General features: G+C 35.4%; 1 protein-coding gene across 1 annotated transcript; it reads right to left on the bottom strand.

Annotated features, from left to right (window-relative positions):
• Positions 1-19,195: 19,195 nt before the first annotated feature.
• On the bottom strand, positions 19,196-20,158 carry LOC123776388 (olfactory receptor 2T29-like). The gene has a single exon (XM_045772321.2). The coding sequence runs from the start codon at positions 20,156-20,158 to the stop codon at positions 19,196-19,198; it is 963 nt and encodes a 320-aa protein (XP_045628277.2).
• Between the last annotated feature and the right edge of the window lie 335 nt (positions 20,159-20,493).

Raw genomic sequence — 20,493 nt, 5'->3', positions numbered from 1 at the left:
CTTAATCCAGTCATCTGTTGAAGGGCATCTCGGCTCCTTCCACAATTTGGCTATTGTGGACAATGCTGCTATGAACATAGGGGTGCATATGGCCCTTCTCTTCACTACGTCTATGTCCTTGGGGTAAATACCCAGTAGAGCAATTGCTGGATCATAGGGTAGCTCAATTTTTAACTTTTTAAAGGACCTCCACACGGTTTTCGAAAGTGGCTGCACCAACTTGCATTCCTACTAACAATATAAGAGGGATCCCCTTTCTCCACATCCTCTCCAACATTTGTTGTTTCCTGCCTTGTCAATTTTTGCCATTCTAACTGGCTTAAGGTGGTATCTCAGTGTGGTTTTGATTTGAATTTCCCTGATGGCTAATGATTTTGAACACTTTTTCATGTGTCTGTTAGCCATTTGTATGTCTTCATCGGAAAAGTGTCTGTTCATATCTTCTGCTCATTTTTTTATTTGATTATTTCTTTACATGTATTGAGTTGAGAAGTTCTTTGTAGATCTTGGATACCAGTCTTTTATCTGTAGTGCCATTTGCAAATATCTTCTCCCATTCCGTGGGCTGCCTGTTAGTTTTTTTGACTGTTTCCTTGCCTGTGCAGAAGCTTTTTATCTTGATGAAGTCCCACAAGTTCATTTTTTCTTTGATTTCTCTTGCCTTTGGAAAAATGTCAAGAAAAAAGTTGCTGTGGCCAATGTCAAAGAGGTTGCAGCCTATGTTCTCCTGTAGGATTTTGATGGATTCCTGTCTCACGTCGAGGTCTTTCATCCATTTGGAGTTTGTCTTTGTGTGTGGTGTGAGAGAGTTGTCAAGTTTCATTCTTTTGCATGTAGATGTTCAATTTTCCCAGCACCATTTATTGAAGAGACTGTCTTCTTTTCACTGGATGTTTTTTCCTGCTTTGTCAAGGATTAGTTGCCCAAAGAGCCGAGGGTCCATTTCTGGGTTCTCTATTCTGTTCCATTTGTCTGTGTCTGTTTTTGTGCCAGTACCATGCTGTCTTTGTGATCACACCTTTGTAGTACAGCTTGAAGTCTGGAAACGTGATGCCCCCAGGTTTGTTTTTCCTTTTCAACAATTACTTGGCTATTCGGGCCCTTTTCTGGTTCCACCCAAATTTAAGGCTGTTTCTTCCAGCTCTTTGAAAAATGTCATCAGTATTTTGTTCGGGTTGGCATTGAAAGTGTAGATTGTTCTGGGTTGCAGAGATATTTTAACTATGTTTATTCTTCTGATCCATGAGCATGGAATATTTTTCCATCTTTTTGTGTCTTCTTCAATGCCTTTCAAGAGTCATTTGTAGTTTCTAGATATAGATACTTTACATCTCTGGTTATGTTCATTTGGAGATAACGTATGATTTTTGATGCTATTGGAAATGGAATGGATTCCCTAATTTCTCTTTCTTCAGCCTCCTTTTTCGTGTATAGAAATGCAACTTATTTCTGAGGATTGATTTTGTATCCCGCCACATTACTGAATTGCTCTATAAGTTCTAGTAGTTGGAGGTGGAGTCTTTTGGGTTTTCTATGTAGAGTATCATGTCATCTGTGAAGAGAAAGAGTTTGACTTCTTCTTTGCCTATTTGAATACATTTTATACCTTTTTGTTGTCTGATTGCTCTTGCAAGGACTTCCAGTACTTTGTTGAATACTAATGGCAAGAGTGGCCATCCTTGTCGTGTTCCTGATCTTAAGGGAAAGGATTCTAGCTTTTCTCCATTGAGAATGATATTTGCTGTAGGCTTTTCATAGATGGTTTTGATGAAATTGAGGAATGTACCTTCTATCCCTACACTCTGAAGTGCTTTAATCAGGAAAGGATGCTCTATTTTTTCAAATGCTTTTTCTGCATGTATTGAGAGCATCATATGGTTCTTGACTCTTTTCTTGTTGATATGATCTATCACATTGATCGATTTGCGAATGTTGAATCACCCTTGCATCCCAGGGATGAATCCCACTTGGTCATGATGGATAATCCTTTTAATGTACTGTTCGATCCTCTTAGCTAGGATCTTGTTGAGAATTTTGGCGTCAATATTCATCAGGGATATCGGTCTATAATTCTCCTTTTTGATGGGGTCTTTGTCTGGTCTGGGGATCAAGGTAATACTGGTCTCATAGAATGAGTTTGGTAGTTGTCCTCCTGTTTCTATTTTTTGAAACAGCTTTAGGAGAATAGGTATTATTTCTTCTTTGAATGTTTGGTAGAATTCCCGGGGAATCCGTCAGGCCCTAGACTCCTATTTTTAGGGAGGTTTTTTTTTTTTTTTTTTAAAGATTGTATTTATTTATTCAACAGAGATAGAGACAGCCAGCGAGAGAGGGAACACAAGCAGGGGGAGTGGGAGAGGAAGAAGCAGGCTCCTAGTGGAGGAGCCTGATGTGGGGCTCGATCCCATAACGCCGGGATCACGCCCTGAGCCGAAGGCAGACGCTTAACCGCTGTGCCACCCAGGCGCCCCTTTAGGGAGGTTTTTGACCACTGCTTCAATCTCTTCATAATTAATTGGTCTGTTTAAAAAATCCATTTCTTCCTGTTTCAGTCTTGGTAGTTTATAGGTTTCTAGGAAGGCATCCATTTCTTCCATGTTGTTTAATTTATTGGCATAAAGCTGTTGATAAAAGTTTCTAATGATCCTTCCTATTTCATCGGTGTTTGTTGTGATATCTCCGCTTTCAACCATAATTTTATTAACTGAGTCCTTTCTCTCTTCTTTTGAGTAACTCTGGCTAGTGGCTTATCGATCTTATTTATTCTTTCAAAGAACCAGCTTCTAATTCTGTTGATCTGCTCTACTGTACTCCTGGTTTCTAATTCATTGATCTCTGCTCTAATCTTGATCACCTACCTTCTCGTGCGAGGGTTAGGCCTGTTCTTCTGTTCCAGCTCCAGCTTCCTGAGGTGAGAATATAAAAACTGCATTTTAGATTTTTCTATTCTTTTGAGTGAGGCTTGGATGGCTATGTATTTTCCGCTTAGGACCACCTTTGCAGTGTCCCATGGGTTTTGGACCAATATGTTTTCATTCTCATTGGTCTCCAAAAATTGTTTAAACTGATTTTTAATTTCCCTGTTTATCCAATCATTCTTGAGCAGGATGATTCTTAGTTTCCAAGTGTTTGAGTTTCTTCCAAATTTTTCCTTGTGATTGAGTTCCAGTTTCAAAGCATTGTGATCTGAGAATACGCAGGAAGTAATCTCAGTGTTTTGATTTCGGTTGAGACCTGTTTTGTGACCTAGTATATGGTCTATTCTGGAGAAAGTTCCATGTGCATTCAAAAAGAACGAGTATTCTGTTGTTCTGGGGTGTAGTGTTCTTTATATATCTATGAGGTCCATCTGTTCTAGGAGATTTTTTTTCTTGCATTTGATTTCTTCTTGAACCCATTGTTTGTTCAGGAGTGTTTTGTTTAATGTTTACATATTTGTGGGTTTTCCAGCTTTTTTTTTTTTAATTTTTGCTTCCTACCATTGTGGTTAGGAAATATATATATATAAACAGTTTTCTTTTTTTTTTATAATGATTTTTTATTATATTATGTTAGTCACCATACAGTACATCCCCGGTTTTCGATGTAAGGCTCGATGATTCATTAGTTGTGTATAACACCCAGTGCACCATGCAATATGTGCCCTCCTTACTACCCATCACCGGCCTATCCCATTCCCCCACCCCCCTCCCCTCTGTAGCCCTCAGTTTGTTTCTCATAGTCCATAGTCTCTCATGTTTCATTCCCCCTTCTGATTACTTAAATTTAATAAGACTTGTTTTCTGTACGATCATGTGTTCTATCCTGAATAACGTTATGTGTACACTTGTGAAGAATGTGCATTCTGTTTCTTTTCAATGGAATGTTCTGTAATATCTGTTAGGTCCATTTGACCTAATATATGGTTTTCTTTTGTTTCCTTTTTTTAAAAATTATGATATGTTAGTCACCACACAGTATATCATTAGTTTTTTGATATAGTGTTCCATGATTCATTGTTTGTGGATAACACCCAGTAGTCCATGGAATACTTGCTGTCCTTAATACCCATCACCAGGGTAGCCCATCTCCCCCACCCTTCTCCCCTCTGAAGCACTGATTTGTTTTCCCAACATCCATAGTCTCTTGTGGTTCATTCCCCCTTCTGTTTACCCCTCCTTTATTATTCCTTTCCTTCTCCTACCAATCTCCCTGCTATTTTTTATTTTCCACAGATGACTGAAACCAGATGATAATTGTCTTTCTCTGCTTGCCTTATTTCACTTAGCATAATCTCCTGCATTCCCATCCATGTTCCTGCAAATTTTGGATAATCATTCTTTCTGATGGCTTAGTAATATTCATTGTATATATGGATTGCATCTTCTTTATCCATTCCTCTGTTGAAGGGCATTTGGCTCCTTCTACAGTTTAGCTATAATGGACAATGCTGCTATGAACATTGGGGTGTATATGGCCCCTCTCTTCACTACATCTGTATCTTTGGAGTAAATACCCAGTGGTGCAATTGCTGGATCACAGGTTAGCTCAATTTTTAACTTTTTAAGGGACCTCCACATTGTTTTCCAGAGTGGCTGTACCAACTTGCATTCCCACCAAGAGTGTAGGAGGGATCCCCTTTCTCCACATCCTCTCCAACACTTGTTGTTTCTTGCCTTGTCCATTTTTGCCATTCTAACTGGTATAAGGTGGTATCTCAATGTTGATTTGAATTTCCCTGGTTTTCATCTGTCATTTCCTTGCTGATTTTTTTTTTTTTTTTTGTCTAGAGGATGTGGTCATTTCTAAAATGGTCTGTTGCTATTTATTTTTCTCTTCTGATTTTTTTTTTTTTTTAGTTTTTGCTTAAATTATATAGATGCTCTATACTGGTTGTGTATATATTTACAATTATATATCTTCTTGATGAATTGGCCTCTTTATCATTATATAATGTCTTTCTTTTTCTCCTGTTATTGTTTTAGCCTTAAACTCGATTTTGCCTCATATAATTATTGCTATCCCTACTTTCTTTTAGTTCTCAATTGCATGGAATAACTTTTTCCATCCCTTCACATTCAGCTTATGTGTGCCTGTAAAGGTAAAGTGAGTCTTGTAGGCAGCTTATAGTTGTGTCTTTTTGTTTGTTTGTTTAAATCCAACCAGGCATTGAGTGACTTTTGGTGGTGAATCAAATCTCTTCACATTAGTGTTTTGTCATGTGAGGAATTACTAATGACATGTTTAAATTACTATCTGATTGGGGTTTTTTAAGTTTTTATTTGAATATTATCATGGAATATTACTCAGCCATCAGAAAATGTCTATTTTAAATCTAATACTATATTGGTTTTGTTTTTGTTTTAGTTAAACTCCCATTAGTTCTTATACAGTGCAATATTAGCTTAAGGTGTACAATTTACTGATTTAACACTTACATAAAAACACCTGCTGCTCATCACAAGTGCTGTCCTTAATCACCATCATTTTTTAACCCATGCTCCCAACCTTCCCTCTGGTAATCATTAGTTTCTAGGGTTAAGAGTTTTTTGGTTTTTTATTCCCTCTCTTTCCCCCCATGATTGTTTTGTTTATTGAATTCCACATATGAATGAAATTATGTGGTATTTGTCTTTCTATGGTTGACTTATTTTGCTTAGCATAATACTTTCTAGCTCCACCCTTGTCATTGTAAATGACAAGATTTCATTCTTTTTTTTTTTTTTTTGTGGGTGATGGATATTAAGGAGGGCATGTGATGTAATGAACACTGCATGTTACTCACAATTAATGAATTATTGAACATTATATCAAAAACTAATGATGTAATATACATTGCCAAATTGAATTTAAATTAAAAAATAGAAACTTTGATTAATGAAAAATAAAAGTAATCCTAAGAATATAATCCCATGTGTATAAGTCATCTTTTATTTCAAAGGCAAGAACACACAAGGAAAGGATATTCTCCTCAAAATGTGTTAGAAAAACTGGATATACAAATAAAAGATGATAAGAGACACTAATTTCACACTTTATACAAAAAACATCTCAAAATGGATTAAAGACTTGAACAAAAGACAAGTTTAAAAGATAAGCAAAGGCTACATTACTTCACTACCTCAAACATAAGAAATGTTAAAGGGAGTTCTTTAAATGAAATAAAAGGGTACTAATTAGTAACAGTAAAACATTTGGAAGTATGACTTATCAGGTAAAAATAAACATACAAAAGTTCAGAATAATCTAATGTAAAGATGGTGAGTTAATCATTTGTAAGCTCGTATGAAGGATAAAAGACAAAACTAGTAAAAAAAATAAGAATTTGTTAAGGAATACAAAGATAAAAAGATGTATATTGTGACATCAAAAGCATAAAAGTTTGAGAGAAGGATAAAAGTATACAGCTTTAGAATGTGTTAAAACTTAAATTTTAGTTGCGTATAACACCGAGTGCACCGTGCAATGCATGCCCTCCTTACTACCCATCACCAACTAATGAATCATCGAACTTTACATCAAAACCCAGGGATGTACTGTATGATGAATAACATAATATAATAAAAATTTTATTATGAAAAAAAACCTTAAATTTTAATGAACTAAAATAGAAAGTTGCTCTTGAAAGCCTTACAGTAATTGCAAAGCAGAAGTTATAATTCATATTAAAAAAAAAGAAAAAAAGAGAGAGAAAGGAATCTAAGCATACCACTACAAAAAATAATCAAATCACACACAAAAAGCAGAATAACTATAAACCAGGGTGAAAACAATTAACAAAATATGTTTAGATGTAAATGAACTAAATTCTCCAATCAAAAGCATAGAGTGATGAATGGATAAGGAAAAAAATTCATTTATATGTTGCCTAGAAGAGACTCACTTCAAATATATTGACTGAAAACAAAAGGAAAAAAAATATTTCATGCAAATGGAAAGTAAAGAAAGCTAGGATAGCTACATTTATATAAGAGAAAATAGACTAAAACAAAGAATGTAGAAAAAGGCAAAGAAGGGCATTATAAATGATAAAGGAGTTAATCCAAGGGAAAATAAAATATTATAAAAATTCTGCATCCAACACATGACAACTTGAATATAAAGCAAATATTAACATACCTAAAGTGAGAAACAAACAATAATTAATAGCAAGGAACTCTAATACTCCCACTTTCATTAGAGTTTAGATCATCCAGACAAAAATATCAATGAGTAAACATTAGCCTTAAATGACAAATTAGATCTGATAAAGTTAACAGATAGATACAGAACATTTCATCCAAAACCACCATACACATTTTTCTCAAGTGCACATGGAGTATTTTCCAGGACAGATCATATACTAAAACCTAAAACAAGTTTTACAAAATTTAAGAAGATGGAAATCATATCAATCATCTTTTATGACTATATGGTATGAAATCAATTACAAAAAGAAAAGTGGAGTGTGCCTAGGTGGCTTAGTCAGTTAAGTGCCTACCTTCTGTTCAGGTCATGATCTCAGGGTCCTGGGATCAAGCCCTGTGTGAGGCTCCCTGCTCAGTGGGAAGTCTACTTCTCCCTCTCCCTCCGCTCCTCCCCCCCCATTCATGTTCTCTCTCTTTCTCAAATAAATAAATAAAATCTTTAAAAAAGAAACTGGAAAATTCACAAGTATGTGGAAATGAAACAATATCTTACTGAAAAAAAAACAATGGATCAAAGAAAAATGAAAAAAGAAAATAAAATTATGGAGATAAATGAAATGGAAATACAACATACAAGGATATATGGGATATATCATGATCAAGTGAGATTTATTCCAGAGATTAAAATATAGTTAATCCTCTGCAAATCAATGTGATAAATTGAATTTACAAAATGAAGGATAAAAATTGTATGATCACTTCAATAGTTGTAGAGAAGCATGTAATAAAATTCAACATCCTTTTATGATAAAAACTCTCAACAAGCTGGGTATAGGTGAAATTTATCACAACATAGTAAAGGCTAGATATTTCAAGTCCATAGTTAGCATCATACTCAGAGGTGGAAACCTGAAATTTTTCCTCTAAGATCAGGAACAAAACAAGGATGCCCACTCTAATTATGCTTATGAAACATAATATTGTAAGAATGTGCCAGAATAATTAGGAAAGAAGAATAAATAAAACTCTAAATCTCAAGGGAAAAGTAAAACTGTCTCTATTTGCAGACAGCATGATTTTATACATACAAAACCTAAGAGATTGAACCAACCAACAAACAAAACTGTTAGAATTAATGAACACATAAAATAGCAGGATACAAAACTTAACACACAAAAATATGTTTCAGTCCTATAACAAAAAAAAAAAAAACAAACAGAAAGGAAACTTATTTTAATAATAATACTTTTATTATATTGTTAGTCACCATACAGTACATCCCTAGTTTCTGATGTAAATTTCCATGATTCATTACTTGCTTATAACACCCAGGACACCATGCAATATGTGCCCTCCTTAATACCCATTGCCAGCCTATCCCATTTCCCCCCCTCCCCACTGAAGCCCTCAGTTTGTTTCCCAGAGTCCATAGACTCTCATGGTTCATTCCCCCTTCTATTTACCCCCCTTTCTTCTTCCCCTTCTTCTCCTACTGATCTTCCTACATCTTATGTTCCATAAATGAGTGAAACCATATGATAATTGTCTTTCTCTGCTTGACTTATTTCGCTTAGCATTATCTCCTCCAGTCCCTCTCATGTTGCAGCAAATGTTGAGAAATCATTCTTTTTCATGGCTGACTAATATTCCATTGTATATATGGACCACAGATTCTTAATCCAGTCATCTGTTGAAGGGCATCACAGCTCCTTCCACGATTTAGCTATTGTGGACAATGCTTCTATGAACATTGGGGTGCATATGGCCCTTCTCTTCACTACATCTATATCCTTGGGGTAAATACCCAGTAGTGCAATTGCTGGATCATAGCGTAGCTCTATTTTTAACTTTTTAAGGGACCTCCACACTGTTTTCCAGACTGGCTGAACCAACTTGCATTCCCACCAACAGCGTAAGAGGGATCCCCTTCCTCCACATCCTCTCCAACATTTGTTGTTTCCTGCCTTGTCAATTTTTGCCATTCTAACTGGTGTAAGGTGTTATCTCAGTGTGGTTTTGATTTGAATTTCCCTGATAGCAAATGATGTTGAACATTTTTTCATGTGTCTGTTAGCCATTTGTATGTCTTCATTGGAAAAGTGTTTGCTCATATCTTCTGCCCATTTTTCGATCTGTTTATTTTTTTCTTGTGTATTGAGATTGAGAAGTTCTTTGTAGATCTTGGATACCAGTATTTTTTTTAAAGATTTTATTTATTTATTTGACAGAGAGAGAGACAGCTAGTGAGAGAGGGAACACAAGCAGGGGGAGTGGGAGAGGAAGAAGCAGCCTCCCATCAGAGGAACCCAATGTGGGGCTCGATCCAAGAACACTGGGATCACGCCCTGAGTCAAAGGCAGACGCTTATGACTGAGCCACCAAGGCACCCCTGGATACCAGTCTTTTATCTGTAGTGTCATTTGCAAATATCTTCTCCCATTCCGTGGGCTGCCTCTTAGTTTTTTTTACTGTATCTTTGGCCATGAAGAAGCTTTTTATCTTGATGATTGGAACTCAATCACAAGGAAAAATTTGGAAGAAACTCAAACACTTGGAAACTAAGAACCATCCTGCTCAAGAATGACTGGATAAACCAGAAAATCAAAAATCAATATAAACAATTTATGGAGATGAACAAGAGTGAAAACACAATGGTCCAAAACCTATGGGACACTGCAAAGGGAGTCCTGAGGGGAAAATATATAGCTATCCAAGCCTCACTCAAAAGAATAGAAAAATTAAAAATGCAGTTTTTATATTCTCACCTCGAGAAGCTGGAACAGGAACAGAAGAACAGGCCTAACCCTCGCACGAGAAAGCAGTTGATCAAGATTAGAGCAGAGATCAATGAATTAGAAACCAGGAGTACAGTAGAGCAGATCAACAGAACTAGAAGCTGGTTCTTTTAAAGAATAAATAAGATCGATAAGCCACTGACCATATTTATTCAAAAGAATAGAGAAAGGATGCAATTTGATAAAATTATGAATGAAAGGGGGAGGTCACAACCATCACCAATGAAATTGGAAGGATCATTAGAAACTTTTATCAATAGCTTTATGCCAATATATTAAACAACCTGGAAGAAATGGATGCCTTCCTGGAACCTATCAACTACCAAGACTGAAAGAGGAAGAAATTGATTTTTTAAACAGACCAATTAATTATGAAGAGATTGAAGCAGTGATCAAAAACCTCCCGAAAAACAGACTCCAGGACCTGATGGATTCCCCGGGGAATTCTACCAAACTTTCAAGGAAGTAATAATACCTAGTCTACTGAAGCGGTTTCAAAAAATAGAAACAGGAGGACAACTACCAAACTCATTCTATGAGACCAGTATTACCTTGATCCCCAGATCAGGCAAAGATCCCATCAAAAAGGAGAATTATAGACTGATATCCCTGATGAATATCAATGCCAAAATTCTCAACAAGTTCCTAGCTAATAGGATCCAACAGTACATTAAAAGGATTATCCATCATGACCAGGTTGGATTCATCCCTGGGATGAATTACAGACAGATATCCCTGTTGAATATGGATGCCAAAATTCTCAACATGATCCTTGCTAATAGGATCCAACAGCACATTAAAAGGATTATACATGATAGCCAAGTAGGATTCATCCCTGGGATTGCCACATTCACAAATCGATCAGCATGATAGATCATATCAACAAGAAAAGAGTCAAGAATGATATGATCCTCTCAATTGATGCAGAAAAATCATTTGACAAAATACAGCATCCTTTCCTGATTAAAGCACTTCAGAGCGTAGGGATAGGGGGTACATTCTGCAATTTCATAAAAACCATCTACGAAAAGCCTACAGCAAATATCATTCTCAATGGGGAAAAGATAGAACCCTTTCCCTTAAGATCAGGAACATGACAAGGATGCCCACTCTCACCATTATTATTCAAGAAAGTACTAGAAGTCCTTGCAAGAGCAATCAGACAACAAAAAGGGATAAAAGGTATTCAAATAGGCAAAGAAGAAGTCAAACTCTTTCTCTTTGCAGATGACATGATAGTCTATATGGAAAACCCAAAGGACTCCACCCCCAAACTACTAGAACTTATAGAGCAATTCAGTAATGTGGCGGGATACCAAATCAATGCTCAGAAATCAGTAGAATTTCTATACATGAACAAGGAGACTGAAGAAAGAGAAATTAGGAAATCCATTCCATTTACAATAGCATCAAAAATCATACGTTATCTCCGAATTAACTTAACCAGAGACATAAAGGATCTATATTCTAAAAACTACAAATCACTCTTGAAGGACATTGAAGAAGACACAAAAAGATGGAAAAATATTCCATGCTCATGGATAGGAAGAATTAACATAGTTAGAGTGTCTAGGCTACCCAGAACAATCTACACTTTCAATGCCATCCCAATTAAAATACCAATGACATTTTTCAAAGAACTGGAACAAACAGCCCTTAAATGTGTGTGGAACAAGAAAAGGCCCTGAATCGCCAAGGAATTGTTGAAAAGGAAAAACAAACCTGGGGGCATCATGTTGCCAGACTTCAAGCTGTACTACAAAGCTGTGATCACAAAGACAGCATGGTACTGGCACAAAAACATACACATAGAGCAATGGAACAGAATAGAGAACCAGAAATGGACCCTCGGCTCTTTGGGCAACTAATATTTGACAAAGCAGGAAAAAACATCCAGTGGAAAAAAGACAGTCTCTTTAATAAATAGTGCTGTGAAAATTGGTTAGCTGCTTGCAAAAGAATGAAACTTGACCACTCTCTCAGACCATACACAAAGATAAACTCCAAATGGATGAAAGACCTCGATGTGAGACAGGAATCCATCAAAATCCTAGAGGAGAGCATAGGCAGCAACCTCTTTGACATCGGCCACAGCAACTTTTTTCATGACACATCTCCAAAGGCAAGAGAAACAAAAGAAAAAATGAAGTTGTGGGACTTCACCAGAAAATAAAAAATTTTAAATTCCATTCATAATTACACCAAAAAGAATAAGATACCATGGAACAAATTTAAACAAATAGCTGAAAGACCTGAAAACCCTAAGAGACTGATGAAAAAATAAAAGAAGACACAAATAAATGGAAAGGTATACCATGCTCATGAATTGGAAGATTTAATATTGTTAAAATCTCCACAATACCTAAAGCAATCTATGCATTAAATGCAATTCCTATCAAAATTTTGTGACATAAACAAAGAATTCTAAATGTTGTATGGAACCACAAAATACCCTGAATAGCCAAAGTAATCTTGAGCAAGAAGGTAAATCTGGAGACATCATCCTCCCTCATTCCAAACTATATTACAGTTACAGTTATCAAAACAGTATGTATTAATGTAAAACAGAAACATTGCTCAATAGAACAGAATAGATTGGCCCCTGGGTGATTCAGTCAGTTATTGTCTGACTCTTGGTTTCAGCTCAGGTCATGATCTCAGGGCTGTGAGATCAAGCTCAACCTTGGCACTGACCATAGAATCTGCTTAAGATTCTCTCTCTCTCTCTCTCCCTCTGCCACCCCCACTTTCTCACTTTCTCTTAAAAAAAAGAAAAGAAAAGAAAAGAAAAGAAAAGAAAAGAAAGAATAGAATAGAATAGAATAGAATAGAATAGAATAGAATAGAAAAAAAGAACTAAATAGAGAGCCCAAAAATGTATCCATGCACACATGGATATATTCATAGCTCCTTTCTTACAAAGGAGCTATGAATATACCATGGGGAAAGGACAATCTATTCAGTTAATGGTGTTAGGAAATCTGGACAGTCACATGCAAAAAAATGAGACTAGTCGACTATTTAGCAGCACTATATACAAAAATTAACTCAGCATGGATGAAAGAGTTCAATGTAAGAGCAGAAATCATAAAATTCCCAGAAGAAAAAAAATAAGCAGCAAGGTCCTTTTTATTGGAATTGGTGATAGTTTTTTTTTTTATTTGACAGCAAAAGCAAAGGTAACAAAAGGAAAAATGAATATGTAGTATTACATCAAACTAATAAGCTTTTTCACAACAAAATAAAACATCCACAAAATGAAAAAGCAACCAACTGTGGGAGAAAATGTTTGCAAATTATATTTCTGAATATCCAAAATATATAAAGGACTAATACAACTTTATCACCACCACCACCATCCCCACAACAACAACAAAACCCATGCAGTCTGATTTAAGAATGGGCAGAAGATCTGAATAGACACTTTGTCAAAGACATATAGATATCCAACAGGTACATGAAAATGACACAGGTGACATTAATCATTATGGAAGTATAAGTTAATACCACTCTAAAATATCACCTCACACCTGTTAGAATAGATAATAAAAAACACCAGAATTAGCAAGTGTTGGTGAGGATGTGCAGAAAATGGAACATTTGTGCATTGCTGGTGGAAATGTAAATTTGGGCTGCTGCTATAGAAAACTCCAGGAATGTTTTTTTAAAAATCAAAATAGATCTACTAAACAATCCAGCAATTCCACTTCTGGATATTTATCTGAAGAAAAAGAAATACTAAATTGAAAATATATACACACCCATAGGTTTATTGTAATATTATTTACAATCGCCAGATGTGGAAACAACTTAAGTGTCCATAGATTTTTTTAAAAATGTTTTTTTAATATAAATAGACATACATAAAATGGAGTATTATTCAACCATAGCAAAGGGAAATTGTCATTTGTGACAATAAGGATAGACCTTGAGGACCTCATGCTAAATGTACTAAGTCAGAAAAAGAAAGACTACTACCATATGATCTTATTCATATGTAGAATTTTTGAAAAGTAATAACAAAATACAGAGAGAAGATTAATTACTACCAGAGATGGATGGTAAGGAAGGTGAAATAGGTGAAGGTGGTCTAAAGGCACAAATTTAAAGTTATAAAATGAATAAAGCATTTAGATGTAATGTACAGCATAGTGACTATATTTAATCATACAGTATTGCATATTTGAAAGTTGTTAAGGGAGTGGATCTTACAAATTCTCATCTTGAGAAAAATATAACTCTGTATGGCAATGAATGTTAACTAATATTATTGTGATGATTATTTTGCAATATATATGAATATTGAATGATTATGTTATACACCCGAAAGTAATATAATGTTATGTGTCTATTATATGTAAAAACTAGACATAAACATAAGCTCTAAAGCTGTAAACCATATAAAGAAAAACTTCAGATTTTGGACATTATACTGGGCAAAGATTTCTTGATACAATACCAACAGCTAAAATAGATGAGTGTGACACCAAACTAAAAGTTCTGCATAAGAAAGAAAAAAAAAAGGTACTAGGGAAGGGGAGAACATATCTGTAGACCTCATTTTACATAAAAGCTTAATATCCAAAATATATAAGGAACTCATATAACTCTATGGCAAAACAAAACAAAACAAAACAAAACAACAACAAATTCAAAATGGGCAAAGGAACTGAGTAGATACTTCTCCAAAGGAGACACACAAATGGCCACAGATATATAAAAGATGACCAACATCATTAATCATCAGGGCAATGCAAATCAAATGCACAATAGAGATCACCTGCTACCTGTTATAATAACTATTAACAACCACAAAAAGAGTAAGTGCTGGTGAGAATGTGGAGAAAAGAAAATCCTTGTATATTGTTGGTTGGAATTTAAACTGATGCAGCCATTTTGGAAAACAACATATAGGCTCCTAAAAAATTTGAAAACATAATTATCATCTGATTCAGCAATCCCAGTTCTGGATGTATATCCACATGAATTGAAATCTAGATCTCAGTAAGATTTGCACTTTCACGTTTGTTGTCATATTATTTACAGTAGCCAATATACAGAAACAAATTAATGACCATCAAACAATGAATGAATGAACAATGTAACAAAATATGGGATATGGTACACAACGGAATATTATTCAGCTTTTAAAACATAAGGACATTTTTTTTGTTTTTTCTTTTTTTGTTTTTTTTTTGTTTTTTTTTGTTAATTATGTATTTTATTATTTTTTAATAATAATATTTTTATTATGTTAGTCACCATACAGTACATCCCTGGTTTTTTATGTAAAGTTCGATGATTCATTAGTTGCGTATAACACCCAGTGCAGCATGCAATACGTGCCCTCCTTACTACCCATCACCAGTCTATCCCATTCCCCCATCCCCCTCCCCTCTGAAGCCCTCAGTTTGTTTCTCAGAGTTCATAGTCTCTCATGCTTCATTCTCCCTTCTGATTATCCCCCCTTTCTTTATCCCTTTCTTCTCCTACTGATCTTCCTATTTCTTATGTTCCATAGATGAGAGAAACCATATGATAATTGTCTTTCTCTGCTTGACCTATTTCACTTAGCATTATCTCTTCCAGTGCCGTCCATGTTGCAGCAAATGTTGAGAAATCATTCTTTTTGATAGCTGAGTAATATTCCATTGTATATATGGACCACATCTTCTTAATTCAGTCATCTGTTGAAGGGCATCTTGGCTCCTTCCACAATTTAGCTATTGTGGACAATGCTGCTATGAACATTGGGGTTCTTTTTTTTTTTTTCTTTTCTTTCTTTCTTTTTTTTTTAATAAGGACATCTTGTCATTTGTAATTACATGGATGGGTCTGGAGGACCTTATACTAAATGAAATATGTCTGACTGAAAAAGACAACACCACATAAGAACCACCACATGTGATTTCAGTCGTATGTGGAAATTAAAAACACACATGAATAAACAAAAAGCAGAATCAGACCTATTAATACAGAGAACAAAGTCGTGGTTGCCAGAGGAAAGAAGGGTGGAGTGATGGGCAAAATGAGTGAAGGGGAGTGGAAGACACAGACTTTCAGTTATGGAATGAATTAGTCACAGGAATAAAAGGCACAGCATAATGAATATAGTCAATGATATTCTAATAGTGTTGTATGGTGACAGATGGTAGTTATAGTTGTAGCATAATATATAAACTTGTCAAATTACATGTTACACAATAGAAACTAATGTATATATAGCATAATATATAAACTTGTCAAATGTATATATATAGCATAATATATAAACTTGTCAAATTACATGTTATACAGTAGAAACTAATGTAACATTGTATTTCCACTATACTCAAATAATTTTTAAAAAAAAATCATTTGGAAGAAAGAAAAATACAAAACAACTATGAAGTTTTAGCCCGTGCCTAGTATACAGTAAATCTCAATAAATGAAAAAAATAAATATGTATTAACATGGTTATAGATTTGTATAAATACATACCTATACACATATATACACATTCATGTGCATGCAAATTACTCATCTAACATCTGTCTTGCTTATAGAGTATAATTCATCATTCATAAATGAAGTTATTTTAGATTTCGTAAGTGTGCCTGATTTTTACACCTTCTGGTTTCAGTCTACAGAACCACCTTTATCCGACACTTTCTGCTCAAAATCTAAAGGTTGATTTTCTTTAATGTTTAATCAGTGACATCAGTTGTTAGCTGGGCAACTCAGAACGTTGCCTAAGATGCTAACTGGTATTTATCTTTAGCTCAAACATACACATATATTGTAGCCATATTTTTATAACTCAAAGTTGGAACCTTTAATCTAGCAAATAATTGCTGTACCAAGCAATTGGAACTTCTTTGAAAACTGACCTGTATAGTGAGAATATACAATCTTTCAAATTTTATGGAAAACAAACTTCTGTGGTTAGGACTTGGTATCAATAATGCCTTACCTTATCCTTTACATTGCAACTTTAAAAAATTTATATTTATAGCACGACAGGATACACTGTAATTGAAGTATAACTACTAACTCTCTGGAAATAATTTAGAAACAATGAGTGGCATCTTCTATCTTTCCCCTGAAGATATACAGTATTAGTGAGTAAATTGTAGCATAAGCAACTGGTTTTCTCTAAAACTTGGTATCACCAAGGTTTCTGTCTAGAGCAAAAATGACAACTAATATTAGCACAAATACACCATTTTTCACTATGGAAAGGACTAGTCATTCCAACAAACTCGAAGTTCATACTTGTTAGCAAATATCCATTTGAACATTACAACCTAGTAGTCTCAAAAATTATTTAACCTTTTGGTGCCTTAGTTTCCTTCCCTGTAATATAAATACCTGCCCTATAGTCAGCAATATTATGTTGCACACATAAAAATTTGTTAAGAAGGTTGATCTAATGATAGGTGCTCCTACCAAAATAAAATAAATTTGTCAACAACAACAACAACAACAACAGCAAAAAGCACATATCTTCCTTAAAGACTTTAAGAGGATTGAATAAGTTAATATATGTAACAACACTGTAACAGTGACTGGCACATAAGTTGAGGGGGGATATATACACATCTCATTTATTTTAGAAGTTAAAGAGTATTAACATATTTTATTCATTCCATTTTACTGCAACAAAAATATTGTAAACTAATTTTCAAATATTGTTTCCTAAACTACTGTAAGATCCTTATTTTATACGCATGAAGAAATTGAGTGTGTCAAGAAAAAAAAAATAGAAGGATTCTCTACTTTTGGAACCACCTGATAATTCACAAGATGTCACAGTTAGTTGTAAATTAGTAAACATGCAATGAAGTCTGTGGTTTTAGGGAACAGATTCAACAACACACTGTTTACACCCCAAAAGCCCATAATTCCACTTGAAATGGTCCATTCCACTTAGAATAACACTATCCAGCTCATTGTCTTCCCACACCTGGGTTCCCATACCTCCATTGTTACTTTTTTCCAATTGATTCCCACTGATTTAACTTTTCTACAATCCAAGTCTGGTCATTTTATTATCATTTGTAAATATCTGGGTCTCAAAAGAACAAGAAATGTGGCTATAAAGTGAATGAGGAAAGAGGTGCTATTGGGACAACTCTCTCCTGCTTGGTCAACCACCTGAACTTTGCTCATAGTGTTCCTTTTCTGTGGCACCATGTCCTTGCCGCTTAAGGAAGAGCCCTGGTCCAAGCCTCCTGTACTCATATGAAGGTAGTATCTACTCACCATTCAATGCTGAGATCTAGGGTGCCCATTGAGCCTCTTTGTTTGGCTGAACTCACATGTCATAGGTGGGTCATGATGAGCTGCACCCTTTCCACATGAGCCTCAAAGCAATTTATCTATTTTATTACAACTCTTTGCACAAACTACACCTACAGATTATCTTCCTTAAAGATATTAGACATTTGTTATTTATATGCTAAATTCACTTAGCTATTAGTTATTTTTTATTATAACTAAGATGTGTTTTTTGAATAAATGAAGGATTGGATGTTTGATGGTCTTCCTCTGCTTGTTTGTATAATAAGTTACATACTTCAGATTTCAGCTCCAATACAACCTTATGCTGGAAATGTTCCTTAAGCTCTCCTTCTTGGGGTTAATGTATTCCCCACAGTACCTTCTACCACAATGTATTCATGATTTCAGAGAGGGAAGAGCCACAGGATGTCTTCAGGATTGGAACCAAAGAACAAAATGGTCCTAATTAAACATAGGCCAACAACTGGATGGTTGCAGTAATGACCAGCCATGTCAACATGTGCATGATTTCCAAGATTTGTTACTTATATTGTCACCATGCAGCAAGGACACATTTTTAAAATAGTCAAAAGTCTGACACTTGTGTTTTATTCTTAAGCAATTTCAAATTTACAGAAAAATAGTATGAATAATAATAGTACAATTAACACTCGTGTACCTTTTGAGTAGATTCTCCTATAAGTTTATACCCCATTTGGTTTATCACCTCTCTCTCCATCTCTCTCTCATCAGTTGCACACCTTATGAACTTTGTTTCCAAATATTTCATTATGTATTTCTTAAGAATATGAATATTCAGAAAAATGTAACATGGATACAATTGTACAAATATTTTGAATCTAGAAATGTAAAAAGGAAGAGCTCTCCAGTACGGGGACAAAATTCCTTCAAAAGGAATGAATAGGTGATGACACATCATGTTATAAGACTCTGAAGAAAAACACTGGCATAAGGTCCTAAAGTTTTAAATTGTAGACTAAGAAAAAAAAAAACATTAGTACAATTTTTCCCTACTTCATAGTTTCCTGTAGGACAGATCCCATATTCAACATCTTTTTTAGAGCCCTTGTGACATCCTTATTCCTAAGACTATAAATTAAAGGATTCAGGACGGGAGTGAGTATGGTATAAAAGGCAGATACAATCATGTCCTTCTCTGGGGTGTGATAGGAAGTGGGGAGCATATATGTATAGATGGCAGCCCCGTAGAAGAGGATGACCACTATCATGTGGGAAGAACAAGTGGCAAAAGCCTTCTTCCGTCCCTCGGCTGATTTCATCCTGTGGATGGTGAAGAGGATGAAAGAATAGGAGCTTGAAATGATTGTCACAGGGATGAGGATCATGAGGACACAACACAGGTACATGAGTGTCTCATAGAGTGAAGTGTCTGAGCAGGAAAGCTTCATTACAGCAGGGACCTCACAAAAGAAATGGTGGATCTCCCGGGAACTGCAGAAGGGGAAGGTCATGGTGACGGGTGTGAGCATAAATCCATCTACAGATCCCAGAAACCAAGAGGAAGACACCAAGAGGAGACACACTCTATGGTTCATGAGGACAGGATAACGGAGTGGATGGCAGATGGCCACATAGCGGTCATAGGCCATTGCAGCTAGAAGGAAAAATTCTGAACCTCCTAGTGTCAGATAAAGAAACATCTGCATCCCGCATTCAGGGGCTGAGATCTTATTCACACCCATGACCTGGTCCATGAGCATCTTGGGCACAGTGACAGAAATATACATCACATCCATGAGAGACAACTGGGTGATAAAAAAGTACATGGGGTTATGCAGATGAATGTCACAGTGTATCAGAAGGATCAGAATGGTGTTTCCAGACAAGGCCATCAGGAAAACCACAAAAATGACCAAACAAAGGAGAGCTGGGTACTTGAATTGACTGAAGAGTCCCACTAGGTCAAAATCTGTTCGTCCAGTATAGTTGACAACCCAAGTGGTGTTCTCCATTGCATTTTATCTGGTGAACCAAGGAGAGCTGTGGAGTTAATGGACCATTCATGGGATATGAGCACCTGAAATAAAGGTTTAGTGAGGGAGGGTGTGTGTGTGTGTGTGTGTGTGTGTGTGTGTGTGTGTGTGTGCATGTGCATGCATGTTTACACATAGCAACCCGGGTGCCAATATGGTGAAATTCCAAGGACCTATAAAGTTTAAGATTATAAATTACCTATAATTGAACAAATTTACTAGAAATCTAAGAATTCACAACTGTGGGTCAAAAATATGATGCCCTTCAACAGATGACTGGATTTAGAAGATGTGGTCCATATATACAATGGAAT

This window comes from Ursus americanus, chromosome 5, assembly GCF_024610735.1.
Source record: "Ursus americanus isolate L20-20 chromosome 5, mUrsAme1.1.p, whole genome shotgun sequence".
Classification (NCBI taxonomy): domain Eukaryota; kingdom Metazoa; phylum Chordata; class Mammalia; order Carnivora; family Ursidae; genus Ursus; species Ursus americanus.
Note: the sequence above shows the minus strand (reverse complement) of the source record. Positions and strands in the feature narration are given on the sequence as shown.

What these genes read in the sequence shown, in the direction of transcription:
- LOC123776388 (XM_045772321.2), bottom strand. Translation starts at nt 20,158, where the DNA reads ATGGAGAACACCACTTGGGTTGTCAACTATACTGGACGAACAGATTTT.